Below are 23,939 nucleotides of genomic sequence, written 5' to 3' on the forward strand. Positions count from 1 at the left end.
AACTTTAGAGAAAGTTAACGTTGGCTTCTCTCCCAGAGAATTCCAGGGAGTGGGTGGTGAGGCAGGGGTAGGGAGGCATGTTGGGAGTTGGAGCTCATTTTGTGGGGTGGCGGACCCCGAAGTGTCACCGCGGGCTAGGGGGAGCGGCCGTCCAGGAGGGGCAGAGTTAACCCCCGGGCGCAGGCAGAAGCGCTGTCGCGCGGCAACTGAGCGGAGCCCGGGAGCTAAGTGCGGGCGGGCGGGGGCAGGAGGGTAAACGGGAGGAGGGGCGGGGCGGCGCGGGCTGGGAGCGCCGCGGCGAGAGGAGGGTCTCCGAGCCCGGCAGGGTCTGCGAGCGCTCTGAGCCTGCGTCCAGCGAGGGGGAGGGTTTCCCCGGCCCGGCCGGAGGGGCGGCTGGGCGCTTCTGACTCCCAGCGCAAACGACTGTCAAGGGAGCAGGAGAGCTGAGCTGCCGGAAGTGTCTGCGCGCCGCGAGAGAACTTTCCTGCTCCGGCCGCGGCCCTGAGCCTCCGCGGCCTCCGCGCTCCCGGCGACGATGCGTCCGGGTGACAACGACCTGAGCGGACCCGCGCCTCGGCCCGCCTCCCGTGTGTGCGCTCGCCTCGCCTCCGGGGAAGAAGCCTGAGCCCGGAGGCGTCCGCGCGCCGCGGAGCGCCGCGCAGGCGGCGCGGCGCGCGGGACCCGTTTCCCCTGCGCGTCCCCTTGCGTCCCGGCTAGTTCCCCGCGATCGCGCGTCCCCTGAGCCGGCCGCGGTCGCCGGCTGTCCCCGCCCTGACCGCCGGCCCGGACGTGTCCTCGGCGGCCGCTGGCAGTGCCTGTGCCATGGGGCTGCCGACTCTGGAGTTCAGCGACTCCTACTTGGACAGCCCGGATTTCAGGGAGCGCCTGCAGTGTCACGAGATTGAGCTGGAGCGAACCAACAAGTTCATCAAAGAGCTCATTAAGGACGGCTCTCTGCTCATCGGGGCGCTGAGGAGTAAGTTCCCCTGGCGGGGAATGGGTGGAGAGGGCGCGGGGATGTGGAGAGACCCCCAGGGTGTGGGTCTGAGGGGTGGGTTGGAGGAAGAGAAGCTTCTTTTGTTTGAATGGGTTTGGGGACAAAAGCTGAAGAGCTCCCCTGCTGGTGACCAACAAAATTTGTTCGTAGGTGTTCTTGACTTATTTACTCCCAAGTCTGCAGAGAAGGGAAAGGTCTCTCTCTACTAGACCCCGGAGTATATCCTGAGGAACGTTGTTCAAAGTCATCTTTTTGTATAACGCTCCTGGAAAAATGTTGGGGACTATTGGTCCTTTTTGTAACTTTACTGTACCTAGTTTGAACACTTAAAAAAAAGTCCTTGAGGAGGGATTCGAGAGTTTATCTTAAGGACAAAAATGAAGCTAGTTTTAGTGATATTCAAAGAAAATGATTAATTTCTTATGTACCTCAGTGGCTCTTCGTTGGGCACAACCAGTCATTGAATTGGCCTTTTAAAAACATATATAGATTTGTAGTTTTGCGATTTAGTAAGATGAAGACAGAGCTGCACCAGTGGATCTTATCTCTTTACAAGATTTTTGTGCGACTTAATTTTTGGTTTGCATCGTAACTGGTGTTGGCCCAGTCACTGGGGATGAGAGTTCAGTGGCTAAAGACCAATCAGAACTTCTGACGATCTATAGAAAGTAAAGACTGCCTTTAGGAGATTCTCCCACCTCCTTTCCCACACACCTCCTGTTCAGATTTTCTGTACTTCCTGCATCCCCTGGATCTTCATTTTCAATTACTAGGACCTACGAGACTCTAGAGTTTCTCTTACAGAGAATTGACTGACTAAATGATAAGGCTTAATTTGTTTTGTTACCTTCCCCAGGACCTATTTGCACTTTAATAAAGGTTTCTGAAAGCCTCTGAAATGAACCCCTGGAAATTCTGGTCTCCCATAGGTGAGCGAGATATTTTTGTTAAGGTGGAGAGGCCTTTGGGTGATCCATCTAGCAATTCCCAGGACATAGGTAGGGGAAGCATCATTGACATGTCAAGTGCAAGGTCAGTAACAACATGATGGAGATGTGCATGTGTCTGAAAGTAAGACAACGTTAGCATCTGATCTCTATTTGGAAGTATGTATTCGTACTAAGGTTGAATCTTAGCAAAATGTCTTGAAATTAGTGTGCTCCCAAATGCTTTTTATTTTACCATCCCAAATGTGAAAACATCTACTTATCACTTGTGTTACTTAACCAGGGTAAAGGAAATAATGTTCTATGTCTAATTCACTTAATTTCTGAATTTGAGGCTACTGGTAATGATAGTATTTACTGATTTGTGAAAACTACTAGTTTATCTGCAGTTCTGTCCATCTTATGTATACACAAATGTGAACTCTCCTTCTTTCCGATTTGCAAATCCCACTTGAGGTCTCTGGACTAGCCTCTGCATCTTAGGGAGCATGATGCCTTTTCAAAAAGAGTTTCCCCGTCTCAGTGTTGAATGCCAGGCTGACTCTTGCTGGAGCTACCATATGGTCTACAAATGACATTTTCCTCTCGCTCTGCTGGAGATCAGTTCTGTTGCTTCAAAAGTTGAAAACACATAGCTGTGATAAAACCTCTGAAATGTGCATCGTTTTACTAGTAATATTATGAACTTTACTATGATTGAATCTAACCTTGCAAAAATCAGGTGATTCCCATCTTTATAGGTTTGTTCTTCCATTCATAAGTGAAGAAGTCTGGAGAGTGTAAGTTCCTTGAACATACAGACCCTGCCTCATGAACTTGAACTTGTACGTTTAAATATACAACCTGTCTTTCTAGGATTCTTAGGTTTGTGATGAGAGTACATTACGTTAACTAACATTTGATTATTACTTCTCTTGTAGTAGAAAGAAAATGTTTTATTCCTTGTTAAATGAATTCCCAACATTAGCTTCCAAATGGGAAAGATCTGGAGCTGAGAAACCCTTGAAGTCACATGATGGTGCTGCTCCAAGTGACCTTCTGTCCCTTGGGGAGGATGCTCTGAGGTTAGGCTGCAGCTGCTAAATGCCTGCTCTCTGAAGCTGCTCCTGTAGGAGGATCGGAGTGTGTCTAAAGGACTTGAAGCCAGCTTAATTCCATCCCAAAGATCCACCAAGGAGCCCTCCTTCCCCCAGTCCTGCCCCTTCTGACTGTTTTTCCTTTCTGCCCTAGGAAGCCTTCACTTTCCCTAACCTTAAACTATGCCTTTCCTTTCTCCATACGTGCTGTTTCAATAAGTGTATCCATTATCCATTTCAGATTTATTTGTAGCACTTTGCTGTCATTTTCATTTATAGTTAATGGTTTCTTAATAAGACTTTCCTGAGCTGACAATCATCAGTGCATTTCTAAGCATCTTATATTATTTCCAACCTAGTTAATAACTTTTCTGGTGAAAGTCTTGGCATGCTCTCTTGGGTAATACATGCTTTACTGTTCCAGTAGGAGTCACATATGCTCCTTAATCTTTTGTTCAGGATGTGCATTTCTTTAGTAGAGTATTTTGAAGGATACTTATAAATGAGGACCTTGACTTTCAATTTTAAAATTTTAAATAATTTAAAATAACAATAACTTTGAATTTTAAATAATATATGTAAGATACTTACCATATTTTTAAGATGAATTATTGCATTTCACATTCATATCCACTCTGAGAAAATGGGTGACAGTTAACTGAGTTAACATAGTGACTTAACGTAGACCTGAGTTTAAGTTCTGGTGCTGTCAAATGCTCTGTGATAATTAGCAAATAACTTAATCTCTGGGTCCTACCTTTCCTGTAAAATGAGGGAGCATTTATAAAAATCTTACCATTAGGATTATTTGTTCATTTTGTTACATGCCATATAGACATTTGGTGAGTGGTATTTGAGAATATATGATACAGGTGAATTGGGTTCTAGTTCATGCTGTGTGACTCACAATCTCCACCCTTTTTATCAAATGTTACTCTATGAACTTTGTTCCTTTAACAGGTGCCAGTCTTAAAATTTGGGTTGTGAAATTATAGGCTAGTTTTGCTTATTAATTTTCTCCTTTTATAGATTATATCCAAAGAAACATTTCAAAATGGCTTTCTCATATAATTCCCCCCTTTACTTTCTCTTTTTATACTTTTGAATTCAAAGAACCATCGTTGAGTAGAGCTTTGTCTTTACAAGAATAGACAGACCCTCCCTTCCCAAGAAAAGAAGAGAAAAAGAGGGGGGAAAAAAAGGCAGAAATGGAATTTTACTCATTGAATCGAATTGATTGAATTGATTGGGTGGAGAGAGCCTAAGCCTGTCGACATTCTTTCCTCCCACCTGCCCAGCAACATCTTGGCCATCCCTTCTTTCTTATCACTGTCCACTTCCTCTCATCACCTTAAGGTGGAATTGGCCAGGTATTTCCTCTACCTTTAGGAGATTGTTTCTCAACCTTGTACGGCTGGACTTCTTTCAAAGAAAAAAAAAGTTAGTGGACTCTAATATTATTAATTATGATAGTTAAAAATATACCTGCATGAAACTATAATTGTTATGCTTATTCATGCAATCTTAAAAGCAAGTCAGTTTACACATTAAATATAAATAATACTGTGAAACCAATTCAAAACTTTTAGACTACACTTAACCAATGGATGATGTTATTTTGCTGAAATGACATTTTCTCTCATACAAAGACTGTTGATAATATCTTGTGTGTGTTGATGATTCATTTTCTCACTGTTTTCCTGACTGAAAGTACAGTTCTTCAGAATCAGCTTGTCCTGATGATGGCCTTGTCTCTCTCACAAACTTTATTCTTGGTTGTATTGCCTCTGTTCTTAAAGCAGTTGTTCCTGACACTAGCGATCCATGACACAAATAAGAAGGGCACCTATCTGAGTGGTAGAAGTGTTACTTTCTGCTGTACAGCAAAGTGATTCTGTCATACATATACATTCTTTTTCATATTCTTTTCCATTATGTTTTATCACAGGATATTGAATATAGCTCCCTGTGCTATACAGTAGAACCTTGTTGTTTATTCATTCTCTATATAGTAGTTTGCATCTGCTAATCCCAAACTCCTAACACCCCCACCCCCCCCACCCCCCGCCCCGGCAACCACAAGTCTGCAAGTCTGTTCTGTGTGTCTGTGAGTCTGTTTCATAGATAAGTTCATTTGGGAAGCACATAGTTTCTTAAAGGTGCCTACCCTCTGTGGCCACAGACCTCAGTTGGAAGTATACTGTCATGGTGCACTTGTGATCTGGAGATAAAGTAGTTGTTTAGTATGAAAGATAACCCTAAATGCCAAGGCCACATTGAACTATCTTGGAAAGGGTGAGGTACTCTTGCCTTCCATTTGCTGTGTTTCACTTTAAGCCAGTCTCTATTTTGTGTGTGTTCAGGGTCCACTTTGCTACCAGTTTTTGATGGCACAGGGAAGGAGTTAAATAAAAGGGAGGAACAATGACAAGTTTAAGGAATTTGAAAGACTTTCTGTAGTTATTGCACTATTTACATGGTCATCCTTCAGCTTTTAGTGAGAACTACTATTGTTTTAGGCTATTTTTGGTATTTTAATTTGCACCTAGGTTTTATTTGGTTTACTGGAACTCACTGTAGATGCTTGTTTACCCTGCAAGAGCTACTTCACTGTTGCTTATTCCACTAATGTAGTTTTGCTTGTTTAGCTGGGCAACCTAGTCAAAGGTGTGGATGTGTAATTACTTCCACTATTCATTTGGTTCTTATAGTTATTCATTAGAATTTGAGTTAAATGAGCAGAAATAATTGTATCTTTCAAATGAACTGTAATTAATTTAGGAACTGGTAGATGAGGAATGTGGTGCTTTAGGGTTCTTCTTCAGAGACATGTATAAGAGCAGTTAGACTTGTGTTAATTTAAATATGGGAGCCTTGGCACTCATCAAAGTGGAATTAAATTGGGCTGGCTGAGTACTCCTGTCTACCTCTCTCTGATAGTCTACATGAGCTTAATCGTGCCCTTTAACAGTATCTTTATTTCCATTGGATTTCCTTCTCCACAGATAGTAATTGAGGGGTTGTCCTGTTAGAAAGGAGTGGGTTGCTGAGAGAACAGAACATGTTTTCTGTCTCTTGGAGGAGAATGGCTTAGCAATAACCACCTTTTACACTGCTTCCTATGACAGTTATGATCAAGATACTCTGAGCATGCAGAAAACTTAGGTAACCACGAAACTTCGAAGTCACTGAAAAGCTGCTTTAACAAACATGCTTTCAATTATTAACATTTCTTAGAGCACAGTGTTAATCGTGTTCATGGTGATGCTTAAGAAGCATTTCTCCAATTATATAAGAAAAAAATAATAAAGCTTACATTCAGTATTGCTTTGGTGCCAAGTGTAATTTTATTCAAGTAATGTATATGTAAATCTTTTCTGTAGATTTATAAAGAGAAATATTAAAGTTTTCAGGCTATTAAGCCACATTCAGTAAATATTATGCACCAATGAAGTGTTTATTATGGACAGATGAGAAAGGGTGAAGGAAAGGGGGTTACTTAAGTCTTGGATCTCTTTCCTGAATATTGTTTCTTGTCAGAGCTGTGGATGCCACCTGTTCTGGCCCCAGCCATCCCCGCTGTCTTGTCTGGATGGTCATTTCTGCTCATTTCAGAATCTTGGCAGGTGCCAGCTTCACCGTGGCTGCACCTGCTGCCCACCTGGTTCAGTTTGCAGCTCTGCCAGTCTTCCTTTTTCCTGTAGCCTGCTGAATCTCTGCCCAGCATCTAATCCTCCTCAGAGTGTATCTCAAGTGGATCTGGCCTTACCAACCAAGGACTTGCTACCTGCTTCTTGCTGACTTTCATCCTGAAAATGAAAACCAGTTGCTGAGCACCTGGCTCTCTAGTTCAAGGAATCTGTGCTTCATCTTTTGCAGCTGCCATATTCTGAGTTTCATGGCTGGGTTTCGTATAAGTGTAGTGACTTCCATAATATTTGTTAATCTTAATGGCCCTTGGGGCAGGATGATAGCAGGACAGACAATGGAAATGTGGTTATTTTAATGGTTTTGTTTTTGGCCAGATGGATTTAAACTTGGCCTGGATATTTCTGGTACTGTGGAGCCTTCTCTGTAGGATTACAGGTAACTGGAATGTTTGGTTCATCAGAATATGCCATTGTTCATATCTGCAGTTTTCTGATTTTATAATCAAGAATCCAGTTATAATGCTGAAGAAAGTGTTACAGCAAAACACTCATGTACAATACTCTGTGTAAGGAAAGTGATTTGTTTTAGAAAAAGTGAATTGTGGAATAGTAAGGTACCATACAGTAGCTGATAATCTGTCAGTTTTTCCAACCTCTTTCCTTCGTTGCAGAGGAGTGTATGCATAAAAGAAGAAAAAATAAGCCCTACTTTTCTAAGATTTTGAATCTTTCATTTTAGAGTAATTTGTCTAATTGTAATTTTTACATGGAACATGATGGGAAAAGGCTAGGATAAGACTAATAGTTAACTCTTCGTAGATTATTTTATATTAAGTATTACAGATTTTTCACTTCCAATTTTTAGATTTTGTGGTGAAAGTCTCTATGCATAATAGTATTTTTAAAATGCCAAAACATGACGTTTTTTATGTTGTTGGTTTATCTGATTAGGGTGATTATCAGGTATAATGGCGAGCATCTTGTATTTTGTGAAGGATGAGGAACCATCCTGGGGTGATTCTCAATGTTGGGCGGTATGAAAATATTGGGAAGAAATGCACAATTGACATAACCTTGCTACATTGATAGTAGTTTCCCTGAAACTTGACTTTACTCAGGGAAAAAGTGGGTAGACACAAAATGACCCCTTTCATTTGGAAGTCAGACACATTTCTCAGTAGTGGAATTTCTGTATTTCCTCACGCAAATCTAAAAAGCCATACTGCTTGCTAGTTTATGAAAGACATGCCAAAAGTATTCCCTCATGTGTACACATATACTGGAGTTTATCCAAATGAAAGACCAGCTTCAGTTCTCTCTTTAGTACACAGGAAGAGTGATGATTTAATTTAGAAAACTGATACGTGTTTGTGATACGTGAAATGAGTATTCTGTATAGTGTATTTATCTCCTTTCAAATGGAAACTGTGTAAATTGATTTTACTTTGCTTTGAGAATTTTCTCTTTTTTCATTTATTTAATTTTTTATTCCTTAAAATGTCTGAATGAAAGATATGGCCCAAAACAAAACAAATACAAAAGGAGTGGTGGGAGAGATTAGCAAGGAGAAGCAGATCAAAATGAATTGTGAAAGCAATTAAAATATTGTGGTTTGGAACTTGTTTCAGACTTTTTTGTGCCGTCTATGAAAAAATTATTATGTAACACTGAGAATCAAAGGAATAAGAGATTCCAGTTGTTTTAAAAGTTGGTTGCAGAAAATATGAGGGACAATTAAAAATTGTCAACATAAGAGATAATAGGTGTGAATTTTTAAGGGGTACACCATTTGGGGAAGATTTGAGAAAGTTGTGTACTCCTGAAAAAATGATGTCAACATAGATGATAGGAAGGGACATTCGCAGACTTGTACTGACTGCATAGCAATCCTGGTTTTCCTCACGTGACCCTCTTTTAACGTTATTACTTCCTTTGGATCCCAGCTGCATCATGGCCCCTTTTTCTCAGTATTCACTGTTGTTGAATCCCTCTTCCTTATTTCCTCTATCCTTCTCTTAAATGTTGGTAGTGTGCAAGGATTCCTTCTGAGTCCTTTTACTGTTCCCTTTACTTTTTTTGCTTTCCTTATGTGATAACATCTGCTGCCAGGGCTCCAGCTCTGACCTCCTTTTCCTGACCTCTGCGTCTGATTTTCACCAGCCTGCTACCTATCACCACCTGGATGTGCTGCGGGCCCCTCAGACTCAGCGTGTCAAGACAAAGTTCTTCCTCCTGCAGCTTGTTCTCTTTGTGTTCTCATTTGTTCAGTTATATCCTCATCCACCTGGTCATCTTAGAGATAAACAGCTGAGTCTTTCTAATGCTTCCAGTTTCCTTCTAATCCAGTTTTTAAACCCCATTTTTTTTTTTTTTTTTTTTTTTTTTTGCGTTACGCGGGCCTCTCACTGTTGTGGCCTCTCCCATTGCGGAGCACAGGCTCCGGACGCACAGGCTCAGCGGCCATGGCTCACGGGCCTAGGTGCTCCGCGGCATGTGGGATTTTCCCGGACCGGGGCACGAACCTGTGTCCCCCACATCAGCAGGCGGACTCTCAACCACTGCGCCACCAGGGAAGCCCTTTAAACCCCATTTTTCTTTTTTTTTTTTTTTTCGCGGTACGCAGGCCTCTCACTGTTGTGGCCTCTCCCATTGCGGAGCACAGGCTCCGGATGCGCAGGCTCAGCGGCCATGGCTCACGGGCCCAGCCGCTCCGCGGCCTGTGGAATCTTCCCGGACCGGGGCACGAACCCGTGTACCCCGCATCAGCAGGCGGACTCTGAACCACTGCGCCGCCACGGAAGCCCTAAACCCCATTTTTAAGCTGGTGTTTTTTTCATTCCACCCAGATCCTAACGTTTGGTTAGTCCTGCAATTCTGTGCTCACAATATCTTAAATGTGATGTTCTCTGCCTGCCTTAATACTCCTTCAGTGTGTGTGTCTCTGTGTGTATGTATATATGTATGTATGTATGTAGATATGAAATAATTTTTTTTCGTAGCTTAAAATGACAGAAATTTATTCTCTCACAGTTCTGGAGGCCAAAATCCAAAGTCAAGGTGTCGGCAGGGCTATGCTCCTCTGAAAGCCCTAAGGGAGGATCTTTTTTGCTTCTAGCTTGTGGTGTTGTCAGCAGTCGAAGACAGTCCTTTGCCTTGTAGCTGTTTTACTCCTGTCTATGCCTCTGCAGTCACAGAGAGTACTCACTGTGTGTCTCTGTTTATTAGATTTTACTTAGCCTTTTGAATATAAACTTCTAGGTGCCAAGGTTATCTGTATTCTAATGACTGCATTGTGGATACTCAGTAATTGTGAACATGAACCAGCTTACATTTTACTAAGAACATTATATGGAGGAGGATTTTCATTATCTGTGGAGTGAATGAGCCAGGGAATGGAGACTGCAAGTTTGTTCTTTAATATTTCTCCCATCAGGCTTCAAACGTAACTGCTCTGGCCTGGTTGTACTGACTTTTAGGACTGGGTAATCCAGGGGACAGCAGACAGCGTCAGGAGGTAGAACTTCGTTCTAGTCCTGCTGCTGCCACTAGCTAGTGGCATGGGTACAAGCCATTTGTCCTAGACCCTATTTTCATAAACAGTGGGAGTAGCATTTGCTGTATATGCGTTGTAGGGTTTTCATGTGGGCCAATGGACAAAATGCATAATAACATAATTTAAAAATGGAACATTATTTTCATTTGCTTTAGGCAGGATCTTTGTAATCCAGATAACTTCAGCTTTTTTCAAGGCTTAACTTTAACAGGTTCTTGTCAGTGTTATTATCATACTCCACAGACAAGATGATTGAGGTGGAAATGCTTTAATAGAATGTTAAAGCATGGGTTTGTTTGTCCCCCAAATTAAGTCTGTTTGGTAGGCAGTGATTAGGAGATGTGGCATGGTTTTGATTTAGCTTTTTACTTTTAAACAGATAAATAATTATCTATTATGATCTGGGAACCAAGGAACAAGGAAGCATTAGGCTGCCATTTAGGGATAATCCTGAACCGGCAGTGTAGATTTTGAGACTTTATTGATGTATCTGCCGGTACTTTGATTCTACTGGCTTAGGTCAGCGGTCTATAAAACTTGTTAAAAGTGACGGTCGTAACTTGCACTTGTCAGAAGTGAAATAAATACTTGGGTAATTTCACGTACTATAACAGGCCAAAATGCAGATGAGGGATCTCTCTTCCACATTGATTTCTGCATTGAAGGCAGACAGTGGCTTAGAAAAGTGCTTTCTGAGGTGTTTCTTATGCTGCACAGATGTTTTGTAAATGTCATGTTTGTGGTGAGATCATCCTAGTGATTACTGGTGAGAAAAGAAAATGATAAGACTGGTAGGGTGTTGCTGGAGGATCTGGGAGCAGGGAGTTATGGGAAAAAAAGAACATTGAATTAGGTATTGAAGAGGAAATTCAGTTGGCTCAATGAGAAAATTGAATTGAACCTATAAGCTGGTTGATCCAGGAAAGGTGGTGTGATTGAATTGTCAGAATCACCAGGAGAGTATATCTAGATGGTACCCTAAAGATAAAATAGATTATTTAAAAAAGATTTTTTTCTTAAGCGATCTGTGAGCTTAAGGGAAGCTCTACCCTGGGTTTGGGGCAAGTAGGGAATGATGAACAGGAAGTCTGGACTTTAGGGACAGTTTGGAAAGTAAAGCAAGGACTGAAAAAGCCCAGTCTCAGGGGATAAAGAAAGAAAATAGAGATCCTGAATAAGCCTGAACAAGGGATAGTAGTAGCAAGTGAGTGAGAACTTTCGGATTTGTCAGGTTTAAACTGTTAGGTGCATGTTTTTTTTTTTCTCCCATAATTTCCTTGGCGTCTCAGACTGTTCTAATGGAAACTAGAATTCAGTGAGTATTTGTGACTGGCTGAGCATGATGTTTTGTGACACTCGCTGATGAGGGGAGGAGAGAGGAGAAGCAAGATGTCAGTTGCAAGATGCTCTTCCCACTTTAAGTCCTTAAGTTACAGCTTAGGCTGACTTGTTTCTTGTTTGAGGTTGTGTTTTGCATTTCTGTCAGAACATATGTTAATTTAAAGTAATCCCAACTTATCCAAATAATCTGAACATTAAATCTGGTTTAAAGAAACAGAAGGGTTGGTCTTCAGCTAAGTTTAGTGTTATTCACACATGTGCAGTGCTGATAATGTATAATCTTTAATCATTAGAACATTTTAACGTTATGTAGGTTCATTGAAGATTTAACGTTAACAGCAGTCAACCTGGTGTGGTAGAAAGAACCTGGGCTTCAGAATCAGAGCAACGCTTTTCAGTCCCAGTGCTGTCACTTATTAGCTACATGGCTGTGAGCAAGTCACTTGGCTTCTTTTGTGCTTTTCCTTGTCTATAATATGGAAGTAATATTTATTTCATATGCATATTTGCAGCATTAAATAAGATAACACATGTAAACTATTTAGCACAATGTATGATACTTGATATTAAATATTAATTTTCTCATCTATCTCATTTCTAGCTAAAGTTGAGACCAAGTTATGAACAACAACTGCCACCATATTTTATTCAAAAAAGAATGTGGGGTGGCTTTTCTAAGCAAAATCTTTACCTTGCCAGGACAGATGTACAATATATGTTGAGAGCGCACTGGATTTAATGTTGATGTGAGAGAGCTGAGGACGTGGGCCATGTGTCATTACTTGGTACCATGCACGTAACTTGCAGCGGGAGTAAGCCATTGCTTCCATGGAATGGTGTAGCTAGCTTTTTAAGGACTTTTCCACATCAGAGATTTTGTGATTTTTGTAAAAAACATGGTGTTCATCATGCTGATTTGATTATTTGCCTGTTTTTCTCTCTAGAAAGTCAGCTCTGAAAGAGAGTACCAGGTCTTTGGGATCTGGAGCTGGACATATGATACATTTTTTGTCAATGCCCGTTACATGACTGAACTTATAGGTAGGAAGTTGTGTCAAACTAATGCTTGGAGATGCAGAAATCCACAGGTTGTCACTCCATTTAATATTGAAACCAATTCCAAAACTTTCTATATGAAGATAAATATCTTAGTGAAAAAGCCGGTAGCATAGGATGTAGATTTACCAGAATGAGATTGATTAGAGCAGGCTTATTTAAGGAACTAATATGTGTATTAAAAAATGAATTTTCTCTTCAGCAGTGACAATAATATGTTAGGCTCAAATACAAGAGATGTTGCTAGGAAAGTGTAATTGCACAGACAATTTATGTTGTTTCCTATTTGTAACAAAGCATTGCATGTGTTATTTTCCAGATGCCATTTCAAAGTGTTGATTTTAATTGTATGGAAATGCCTTCTTTTAAAAATGTCATTCACTTTTTAAATAGCATTATTGAGGTATAGTTCACTGCCATAAAATTCATCCTTTTAAAAGTGTACAATCCATTGGTTTTTCTAATGTTTACAGAGTTGTGCAACTATCACTATTGTCTAATTTTATTAAAATTTTTTTCAGCTTTATTGAGGTATAATTGACAAGGTGTACATACTAGTGATTTGATATACGTATACATTGTGAAAGAATTCCAAAGGATTCCTGCCAGCTAGTTAACTTATCCATCATCTTGCATATTTATTTATTTTTTATTTTTTGGTGAGACCATTTAAGTTCAACTCTCTTAGCAAATTTCAGTTGTATAATACAGTGTTACCAACTATAGTCACTATGTTTTATGTTATATTCTCCTACTTTATTCATCTAATAGGTAAAAGTTTGTATCCTTTCTCCAACCTCTCCGTATTTCTCCTACCCTCTAGCCTCTGGCAACCACCAATTTACTTTCTGCTTCTATGAGTTTGATTTTTTTTTTTTTCCTTAACGTATAAGTGATACCATGCAGTATTTGCCTTTCTCTGTTTGGCTTATTCCACTTAACATAATGCTCTCTCCGTTCTTCCGTGTTGTCGCAAATGGCAGGATTTCCTTCTTTCCCATGGCTGATAATATTCCATTGTGTGTATGTATATTCTTTGTCCATTCAGCCATTGATGGACAACTAGGTTTTTTCATATCTTGGTGACTGTAAATAATGCTGCAGTGGAAATGGGAGTGCAGATATCTCTTTGATATCTTGTTTTCATTTCCTTTGGATATATACCCAGAAGTGGGATTGCTAGATCATATGGTAGTTCTATTTTTAATTTTTTGAGGAACCTCCATAGTGGCTTAACCAATTTACATTCCCACCAGCAGTGCCCAAGGCTTTCCTTTTCTCTACATTCTCACCAATACTTGTTATCTCTCCTCTTTTTGATGATAGCCATTCTGACAGGTGTGAAGTGGTTTTGATTTGCATTTCCCCAATGATCAGTGATGTTGAGCACCTTTTCATGTACCTCTTGGCCACTTGCACATCTTCTTTGGAAAAATGTCTATTCAGGTTCTGCGCTCATTTTTAAGTCAGATTTTTATTTTTATCTTTTTGTGCTATTGAGTTGCATGAGTTTTTTTTTTTTAATATATATTTTGGAACTACTATGTAATTTTAGAATAGTTTCATTGCCCTAAAAGAAATCCCACACCCATTAGCTGTCACTCCTTATTCTCTGTCTTCCCTAGCCCCTGGCAACTGTTACTACTATACTATTTGTTTCTGTGATTTGTCTGCTCTGGACTTTTTGTGTAAATGGAATTATACAATCTATGGCCCTTTGTGACTGACTTCTTTCACTTAGTATGTTTTCAAGGTTCACCTATATTTTAGCATGTATTGGTACTTTATTCCTTTTCATTGCCAAATATTCAGTTGTGTGAATATACCACCACATTTTGTTTATCCATTTATGAGCTGATGGACATTTTGGTTGTTTCCTTTTTTTTTTTTTTTTTTTTTTGCTATTATGAGTAATGCTATAAACATTCATGTACCTGTTTTTGTGTGGACATATGTTTTTATTCTCTTGGATATATCCCTTGGTGTGGAATTTTTGGGTCATATGGTAACTCTGTGTTGGAACTTCCCATTATAAATAGAAATTTAATAGGTTTATAAGCATATATGTTACATTCTTATGATGGAAAGCACTTTGAGAGCTAAATGTATATTTAAAGCAAAGTTATAACTTCCCATAACAAATTCAGATATGGCCCTTATGTTTTATTAGAGAAAACAGAATCATTTGGTGGATATTTAAGGAGGAAACATTTCGTGTTCTTTTAATTTTCATTATAGATGGATAAGTATTTAAAAATCTCATAATGTAAATACAGGATAATAACAATTTTTACATATGTGCAAAGAGTGGCAAGAAGAGTAGAGAGGAGAAAACAAGGCGAAAATATAAAGAACATAATGTGATGGGCCAGAAGAGGTGTGGAGAAGAAAGAGGAAATGGAACATTTACTCACATGTTCATTCAGCATATTTATTTAGCACTTGCTGTATGTCTGATACTGCTCTAGGCCCTGGAAATACGGAACAGACAGAGGCCCAGCTCTTCTGGGCTCACATTTACTGAGGGCATGCTGCTAATATTGTGTGGTGTGTGGGTTATTTCTGCTTGGTGTTAGGACTTAGTGGGTACCATGTGTACCCTTTGTTTCCTCTAGACACCCTTTCTCTGTTTCACAGAGTGACTTGCACACGCCTCCATTATAGCAGTCAACACAGCATAAGGATCTCATCTAAGAATCTGGATGTCCATTCTCCATCCAGTCAGACCTATTCAGGAAACACTTAGTGGTCACCTACCACACTTCATGCACTCAATACTGTATTAGATATTGAGTGAGTGTGTGTGTGTGTGTGCGCGTGCGTGCGTGCGTGCGTGCTTTTATGCTGAGTGGCCCTAGTAAGTCACTCTCCTTCTTAAGCCATGGTTTCCTCATTTTTATAATGGGGATAATAATAATAATCCTTACTTTTTTTCATGAGGATTAAGTCTCTTATGAGATATACCTAGCATAGTGCCTGGCACACAGAAACCAGCAAATGGTTGATATTATCATCACATTATAACATTTAGCAGAAAAAATGAAGTAATCTCAATATAAAAAATGTTTAAAATGGGAAACATTTTCAGTGCCTTTCTATGATGATAAACTGTTTTTCATTTAGCCTTCCATGTCCACATGAACACACTTAAAAATATACAGTAATAACATATATACCATTTATATATAAATTAATACCATTATATCAGATATTTTCCTTGCTTCTGCATATTTTTATTCTTAGCATATTTATGGGTAAAAGTCCTCAGGTGAAGGTGATACTTATGCATAAGTAATTTAAAGCAGTCTACATATGAAATGTAAGTGAAACCAGAGTGGGTTCCATTTTGAGTAAAGAAACATCTGCAGTTTGCCGCAGTTCACCCAAAGGAAATTGGATCATGTATCAGCTATGTGATCGAATAAGACTTTCATCTTTTAAAGAATTTTTCCTGCCTAAAATCTGCATTCATCTGTTGTTCTGAAATGAAGCCTGTGATATATACATTGTGACACGAGTTTGGGGAGCCCCAACATATTCTGTCATTGGAGCACAGCTGTGGCATCCTCTGAACTTAACCAGAAATCAGAAATAACTATTTTTAAAGCTTCTTCAGGCTCAGACATTTAGATTGCTTCTTTTTCTTAACGTGGACAACTTAGTTCCTGTATGTTTCTTTTCGGGCCCTAAATTATTAGTTTATTTGGATTATACATTACTTTATCTTTTATATGTTATAAACACTGTACTTTTTAAAGAAGTTACTTATTAAATTAGTTAGAGAGGAGAAACTCGTTCCTTAGGGCATTTTTTGGCTTTAGATGATCTTTCTGACCGCTTGTTAAATTTACCTCTACTGCTCCAGCCCCCCTCAAATTGTACATGTGCACACATTCCAATCCAGGTTCCTCTAAACTGTGGTCTCTGTCTCTTTCTTTATGTCTAGCACTCTGCCTGGTACATATTTGTGGCCAGGTGACTGTTGAATGAATACATGGTTATGTTGAGCTTGTGGAAATTTAACACTGATATATTCTGAAGCTTAGAACTCTAGTGACCACTTGTCAAATCCAAAGGACACTGTGGTTGTCATTTTTACTGGACTGTGGTATATTTGACCCTGCCAGCCACTCCTTGCTTCCTGAAGCTGCTTCTCCCTTGGCTTCTGTGGAGCCATATTCTCTTACAAATCTTCATCAGTTTGCTAACTTTTTCTGCTTAGTCTTTCAGAGTTCCCTTAACTCTTCCTTCCTCTTTAATGTAGGTATTCATATTGTACAACAATAACTTTTTCTCAATAGATGTAAATTGGTGTTGCATATATAACCGAAACCAAATGGTTTGTATCTATAAGATAAAAGGGGGAAGAAGGTGAGGAGGCCTGTAGATAAGTGAGCACTAGACACAGGACAGTTGATTAGCTGAAGGATAAATACAGCTGTTAACCTTTACCAGGGGTCAGAGAAATGCAAATGAATATGAGTAAGGTATCCATTTTCTATCTATTAAATTAGCCAAAATATTTTTTAAAAATGCCTTATGCTAATTAGGGTGTACTAAGACTCTTTCATTATGCTACTGATAGCAGTGTAAATTAGTAATGTGTTTCAAGAACCTTGAAGGATTTATACCCACAGCTACAGTGATCCCAATTATGGTACTTTTCCTGTAGTGGGTAATATTGATTTCCCACACAGTGTCTGTGCCCTTTCTTTCTATAAGAACCTTGAGTTTGTTCTGGAACACAATCCTCGCCCCAGATCAGGGATAAATCCTGATTTGTTGAGTCACTCATGGTAACCCATTTCCCCTTGCCCATGACCCACTTCTAACCAATTTGATGTAAGGTATATCAGCTGTGTTTCTCTCAAGATTCAGTGACTCACAGCGCCCCCATGAGTTTGTTGTGGTACTGCATGCAATTGGGGAACCGTGGTCCCAACCTAAGACAATAATGAAAATTTACTTACAATAGAAAATAATTAGCAGTAACAACTAATTTCATATACTTTGACAGTAACGACTTAACTAGCCAATTAAACAGAACCCTTAGGATATAAATCTAAGAGAAAAGCAAGGCACAGGAATGTGTACTGCTTTTGTCATTGTATGAGGGAAAAATAGGCTTGCTATAAAACTTAGTACAAAAAAGAAATGGCAGTATGTAAACATACTACAGTGGTGATATGAGAGAGATTCCCCAGCCCTTCCTTCCCTGCCTCCAGTAGTTGGGAAAAGGAAGTTAGTGAGAACCTAGTGGGAGGTGTTGGAGAGTCGCCCCTCCCTTCCTTAGGGCTTTGCAGCTGTGATTCCAGGTGTGCTCACTGTTTTCCAGTGGGGTGGGAGGGGAGGCCATGAGCTCTCAAGCTCCAGCCAATTTCTGAGAGTTGATGAGGTAGAGGCTGAGATAAATACTGTCTTTCTATTCTTTACTCTTTAACTACATTTCTTTCCAATCCATTAACAATTCCCTGTAAATAATTTGCCAGCAACTTCTTTAATTTATAGGCCTAACATCCTTTCCCTACTTGCTTTCCCACCCTCCAACTGCTGGCTATTTAATTTGCTTTCTCTTTGTTTATCCAGTTGTCTTTGTGCAGTTTCTCTTTTTATTCCTTTAAAAATAGCATACTGAAGCTATCATAAAATACACATACCCAAGCCTGGACTGTTTTGTTTGGTAGAGGTAAGCACACTGTTTTCATGGACAAATAATTGTACCTGGAGTTCTGTTAAAATATAACTAGTATTAATAATAATAAGGGTTCTCCTGGAAAACAGATTTAGTTTTTAAAGATGTTGAGAATATATTTCTGGTAATGGTTTAAGCAACAGAACCCATGGTGAGTTTCGTTTCTTTTGTAATGTTTTATAAACTATAAGAAGCAAATCTAGTCCTGTGAAAATCCCTTGGAGGAAAATGTGACCTTATCATTTCTGAGGTAACAAATATTGGGGCATATGGGTCAAGGTTAAAAGGAGAAATCTTGATAATTAAATCCATTCATATGTCAGATAACTATTAATCACCTACTGTGAACAAGCATTGTTCTAGGAACATAGTATTTTAAAGTAAATCCAAATTATCATTTATAGGATAACAATGAAATGATAATTTGGTTCTCTTTAGTATCTGCTAAAAAATTCTTGGAAATTTTAAAGCATTTAGTTGACAAGAATTTGGAATAATAAAACATCAACTATTTATTGGCTATACTTTTGGGATTTCTTTAGGGAATCTGCCAAAATTTATTCCTTTGGAAGTATTACCGTTAAGTGGTCTGCTGTATTCATTGCCTTTCTGCGCCAAGCTTAAATTTGAGCAAATTTGTTGCATTCTATTAACTTTAGTAATCCATGGGTTTGTATTTTTAATGTGATTTGAATTTCATTGTATTTATTAGTCATCCTTTCTAATAAAGTTATGCCACAGTTGTTTTATCTATTCTTTTTTTTTTAATGAAAAAGAAAAAAATAATCTAAGGCAAGAATTTTGGCTAATCGGCTCTGTCTGGCCACTCTGAACAAGGTATGGTTTTGTAATATGGTATCAGTATCCTGTGCATTCTGTTATTTAAATCATGAGTAACCATAGTGTGCAGAATGATGCAAAGATTTCTGAAATCCTGTTTTTGTGGAAATAGGCGCAATCTTTTTAGCAGAGGTTTTAAATGATCTGGAGAGACTATGAAATGATTTGCTTAAAGAGGATTAAAATGTATTTACCTGTGACGTCAGTTCTTAAATGCTGCAACGTGAAAAGGTTTTTTGTTAATGGCATTTTATTTTCCCAAATCTGCTAAAGTTTATAAAAACACTTCAAAGGATGAACAGAGAATTGAATTTTATGTCCACTTCTGTGAAAACTTACAAATTATTTGTATGTGTTTTCATGTGTGTGATATTTGAGATAATTTACTGCCATCTGAAGTAGCCATTCCCTACTTCCAAAGTTGCTGAGGTCCTTTATCTTTCTTCTACCAGTGGGAATGGGAATTCAAAATTCCAACATGAAAGGAATTTTCTGGAGCAGATGTGACAGCCAGCCCTCTAACATCTAGAGATGGTTCTTGGGCCCGATAAAGAGATAGTCATCAGTCAGAGAAGAGAGGAGACACCTTCTAGCCTTCTCAGATTCTTTTTTCTTTGTTAGATTGAACTACATGAGACAGACCTACACAATTCTTATTTAATTTTAACTTTGGATCCCAAGTTAATTATGTCCTTGTGCAGTCTTGTTAAATTCTTGTCTCCAGTTGGAGAATAGGGAAAACTAACTTTCCTCTTTTTGTCCTTAAATGTGTAGGGCTGGGACAAGACTTCAAACATGGTGGAAGTAGTAATCTGCTTTTGCGGAGACTCCCCCTCCCCATGCCATTTCCTGCTCTACTTGTTGCTTGGGAACATGTTTATCTAAAGGTGTTAACAAGAATAAACAGTGCAGTTCCTTTTGGCTCTAGATATATGTTTGTTCTGATTTATTAGATAATCATCTCTTTTTCACTACTACAGGCCGTATTAAAAAGTTTTATTTTTAAAAAATTAAAACCATAATTGAAAGGGATAATAAAATACCAACACAAGGAAAGCTAAATGTCAATAGGATTCACCTGCTGTCTACCAGGGAAAATGCAACTATATCAGCCATTAGGGGTCTTATAAGAATTAGGAAGCAGTGACTTCTGTTCCTGAAAAGCTTACAACCTAAACAGAACACAGATATGTGAAAAGAACCAAAGTGGATGGGTTTTGGTGGATGAGAGGTTACTAGAGGAACTGCAGTCAGCATGTCTTGGAGAGGGTGGTGTGCACAGGTTGGACTAGTATGGGGAGAGAGTCTAGCCATGTAGGACAGCACAGTGATGGCACTGAAGTAGAGAGGCAGGGCTGACAAATTGATTTCTTGTATTAACTAAAGCAGTTAATAAATAAGAAATGGGAAGAGAACTGGGAAACGCATACTGTGAATGTCTTTGAAAGGTAGCCAAGCTAAGAGAGTCCACTAGATGTAAGCTCCATGGGGACCTTGCCTACCCTGTATTTTTTTTAATGTTTTTTATTTATTTATTTGTTTATTTATTTTTATGTCTTTATTGGAGTATAATTGCTTTACAATGTTGTGTTAGTGTCTGCTGTGCAACAAAGTGAATCAGCTATAAGTATACATATATCCCCATATCCCCTCCCTCTTGAGCCTCCCTCCCACCCTTTCTATCCCACCCTGTATTTTGATTCACTGCAGTTTCTGTTTTGTGAACTGAGCTGGGTTCTTGGGTGGTGTGGAATCAGATGTTGAACACAGGCCCTGACCAGCAAAGCAGAATTTTAGTTAAAACTCGTTTGTGGTACATTGCAAAGGATGTTTTAAAGCTTAGATAATTAAGAAACCAGAATTTAATTATATATAAGTAAGTGAAAAAAGTTGATGGATCCTGGGTCAAAGAAATGCTATAGGTAATTAATGAAGATAATGAAATTGAGTACTTAAGAAATAAACTAGTAGAAATTTTCTAGTTAGTGAATTTACTAACTTGATTTTTTTTTTTTTGGAGGAAGTGATCATAATTTATTTAATTTATTTTTTATACAGCAGGCTCTTATTAGTTATCTATTTTATACATATTAGTGTATATCTGTCAATCCCAATCTCCCAGTTCATCCCACCACCATCACCATCCCCCCCACCACTTTCCCCCCTTGGTGTCCATACATTTGTTCTCTACATCTGTGTCTATTTCTGCCTTGCAAACCGGTTCATCTGTACCATTTTTCTAGATTCCACATATCTGTGTTAATATATGGTATTTGTTTTTCTCTTTCTGACTTCACTCTGTATGACAGTCCCTAGGTCCATCCACGTCTCTACAAATGACCCAATTTCATTCCTTTTTCTGGCCGAGTAATATTCCATTGTGTATATGTACCACATCTTCTTTATCCATTCATCTGTCGATAGACACTTAGGTTGCTTCCATGACCTGGCTATTGTAAATAGTGCTGCAATGAACATTGGGGTGCATGTGTCTTTTTGAATTATGGTTTTCTCTGGGTATATGCCCAGAAGTGGGATGCTAGGTCGTATGGTAATTCTATTTTTAGTTTTTTAAGGACCCTCCATACTGTTCTCCATAGTGGCTGTATCAATTTACATTCCCACCAACAGTGCAAGAGGGTTCCCTTTTCTCCACACCCTCTCCAGCATTTATTGTTTGTAGATTTTCTGATGATGCCCATTCTAACTGGTGCTAACTGTTGATTTCTGAAGCATCAATTCTTTCTCCTGACTTACTCCTATGACATGAAATAGAACCATATATTTATGGTTTTATGTCCTTCGGAGTTAAAGCGTGTTTCATTAGGGGGAAGATAACTGTCTCAAGGTTATTTTGAGAATGAATGTGTTGAGTGGAGAGCAACAAGAAATATTAAATAAGCAAAGAGAGAGGGACAGTGGGTATCAGTGCAGAGCCCCTGAACTGAAGGAGGGCTAGGGAGGAAAATTCCAGGATGAGCTCTTGAGGTACTTCAAGTTCAGAATTAAATATTCATGGGGGATTTCAGCAGCTTAGACATCTGTTGAATAACAAATATCACTAAACATTTATCATCTCAGTATGATTCTAGGTTATGTAGAGGACAAGTTCAAAAAAGGAAATCATGGAGAAGCAGTCCTGGTTTTGTTTCTCGCAAGCAGGGAAGGAAACATAATTCATGGTTGATGTGGATTTAGTATTTACTCTTCACAGAGCTGCCTTGAGTGCTACCCTGGCACTCAAGTTCACTCACGTAGGATATTATATATTCAAATGTTCCAATGGTTTTCAGACTGTGGATTGTGATCCTAGAGGGTTCTTGAAATGGATTTGGTGAGTTGAAATAGTATTGGGAAAAAAAATAGAATAAGATATCACAGTGTATTGAATGTATTAAGGGAAAATATTGTTTAATGCAACTTGTTTCTGTTTTATAAGTATGCATGAATGAGTAGACAATATTGGATTGTAAAACAGTTCTTACTGTGAGTCAGGGTCAAATATGTAAAAAAAAAAATTCACTGTTTTTTCAAGAACTGTAAAACAAAATGAGTGTCATTTGATGAATTAGGTTGTGTCTGTCTAAGATGTATGTGGTGAAGCCTGATTAAGTTTTCTTTGGGCAGGTGAGTGGGCAGGTGCATGGGGAAGAGAAATTCTCTGGTGCCACAGAGATGTTTTGAGGTCGCAGGGTTCTTTGGCAAGTGGCACATCGCATGGGTCCTGTGAGGCAACTGACATGAAGTTCAAGAAAGAGAATAGTTCTTGAAAGCAGATATTTTCTATGTGAACTCCTATACTTCGGAAAGAAACAATGTCTTTTTATTTTGTTCTAGTGAGAATATTTCAGAGTTTTGGAGCAGCATAGCTTGGTTGTTAGAAAAAGGAGCATTTAACTAAGTGAGCAAGTTTGAAGCAGAGCACAGGGCATCTTATAAGGTTAGCTGAGGATAATAAATAAACTAGACAAAGTTTCAATATATCAAGAGTAAAAAAATTAAAGTTACTTATAGGTAGGACATTTAAAAATGGATTTCAGAAAGGAAAATACAAATGAGTCTCTGAAGAATAAGACTTTGATGAAACTGGAAGCATCTACTATGTGGTGCATAGTAATTTCTCACTTAGGGATATGTTTATATACTGAGTGCACAAATTATCAAAAAATGTGAATTAAATTGAATCCTATGTTGAGTAAACTATCATGTAAATTAATTTCTTGTGCAAGTAATGGTTCGGTATTTTATTTGACATAACGTATTTAAATATGCATTGCGTTTGATAGATCCTGTGTTACTTGATTCAAGCTTTAAATTATTTAATGAATGGTGTTTGTGAATGAGGAAGTTAGGGGAAGTTGTGATGCTTCACTGCACATTTTTTATTTATGTGACTTACTGAATACAGTGATTCCTTAATAGATTGAAAGGACTGTACATCTTTCAAAGAAAACCAATATTACTGAAAAAGTATTGGAAAAATCCTCAAAATTAAATGAAAAACTAAAAATAAGTACATGGTGGTGGGTAAACTTAAAAAGTGTCAGGGCACAGCTATATGAACTCAGATTTCTTGCTTCCATTGGATATTGTCCTTTTCTTTTTTGCTGAAATACCAGCCGTGTTAAATATTGTCAGAAAACAATTGAATAGGACTTCCCTGGTGGTACAGTGGTTAAGAATCAGCCTGCCAATGCAGGGGACACGGGTTTGACCCCTGGTCCAGGAAGATGCCACATGCCGTGGAGCAATTAAGCCCGTGCACCACAGCTACTGAGCCTGCGCTC

General features: G+C 38.9%; 1 protein-coding gene across 2 annotated transcripts in view; it reads left to right on the forward strand.

Moving 5' to 3' along the window:
• The first annotated feature begins 289 nt into the window (after window positions 1-289).
• Window positions 290-23,939, forward strand: part of ARHGAP42 (Rho GTPase activating protein 42) — a 283,900-nt gene continuing 260,250 nt past the window's right edge. For both annotated transcript variants that reach the window (XM_004283345.4, XM_033412084.2), the window contains exon 1: window positions 290-976. In XM_004283345.4, the coding sequence (XP_004283393.1) occupies window positions 823-976 (154 nt within the window). In that variant the 5' untranslated portion in view covers window positions 290-822. The remainder of the gene's footprint in view (window positions 977-23,939) is intronic.

The sequence above is a fragment of the Orcinus orca genome, chromosome 8 (genome assembly GCF_937001465.1).
Source record: "Orcinus orca chromosome 8, mOrcOrc1.1, whole genome shotgun sequence".
NCBI lineage: Eukaryota > Metazoa > Chordata > Mammalia > Artiodactyla > Delphinidae > Orcinus > Orcinus orca.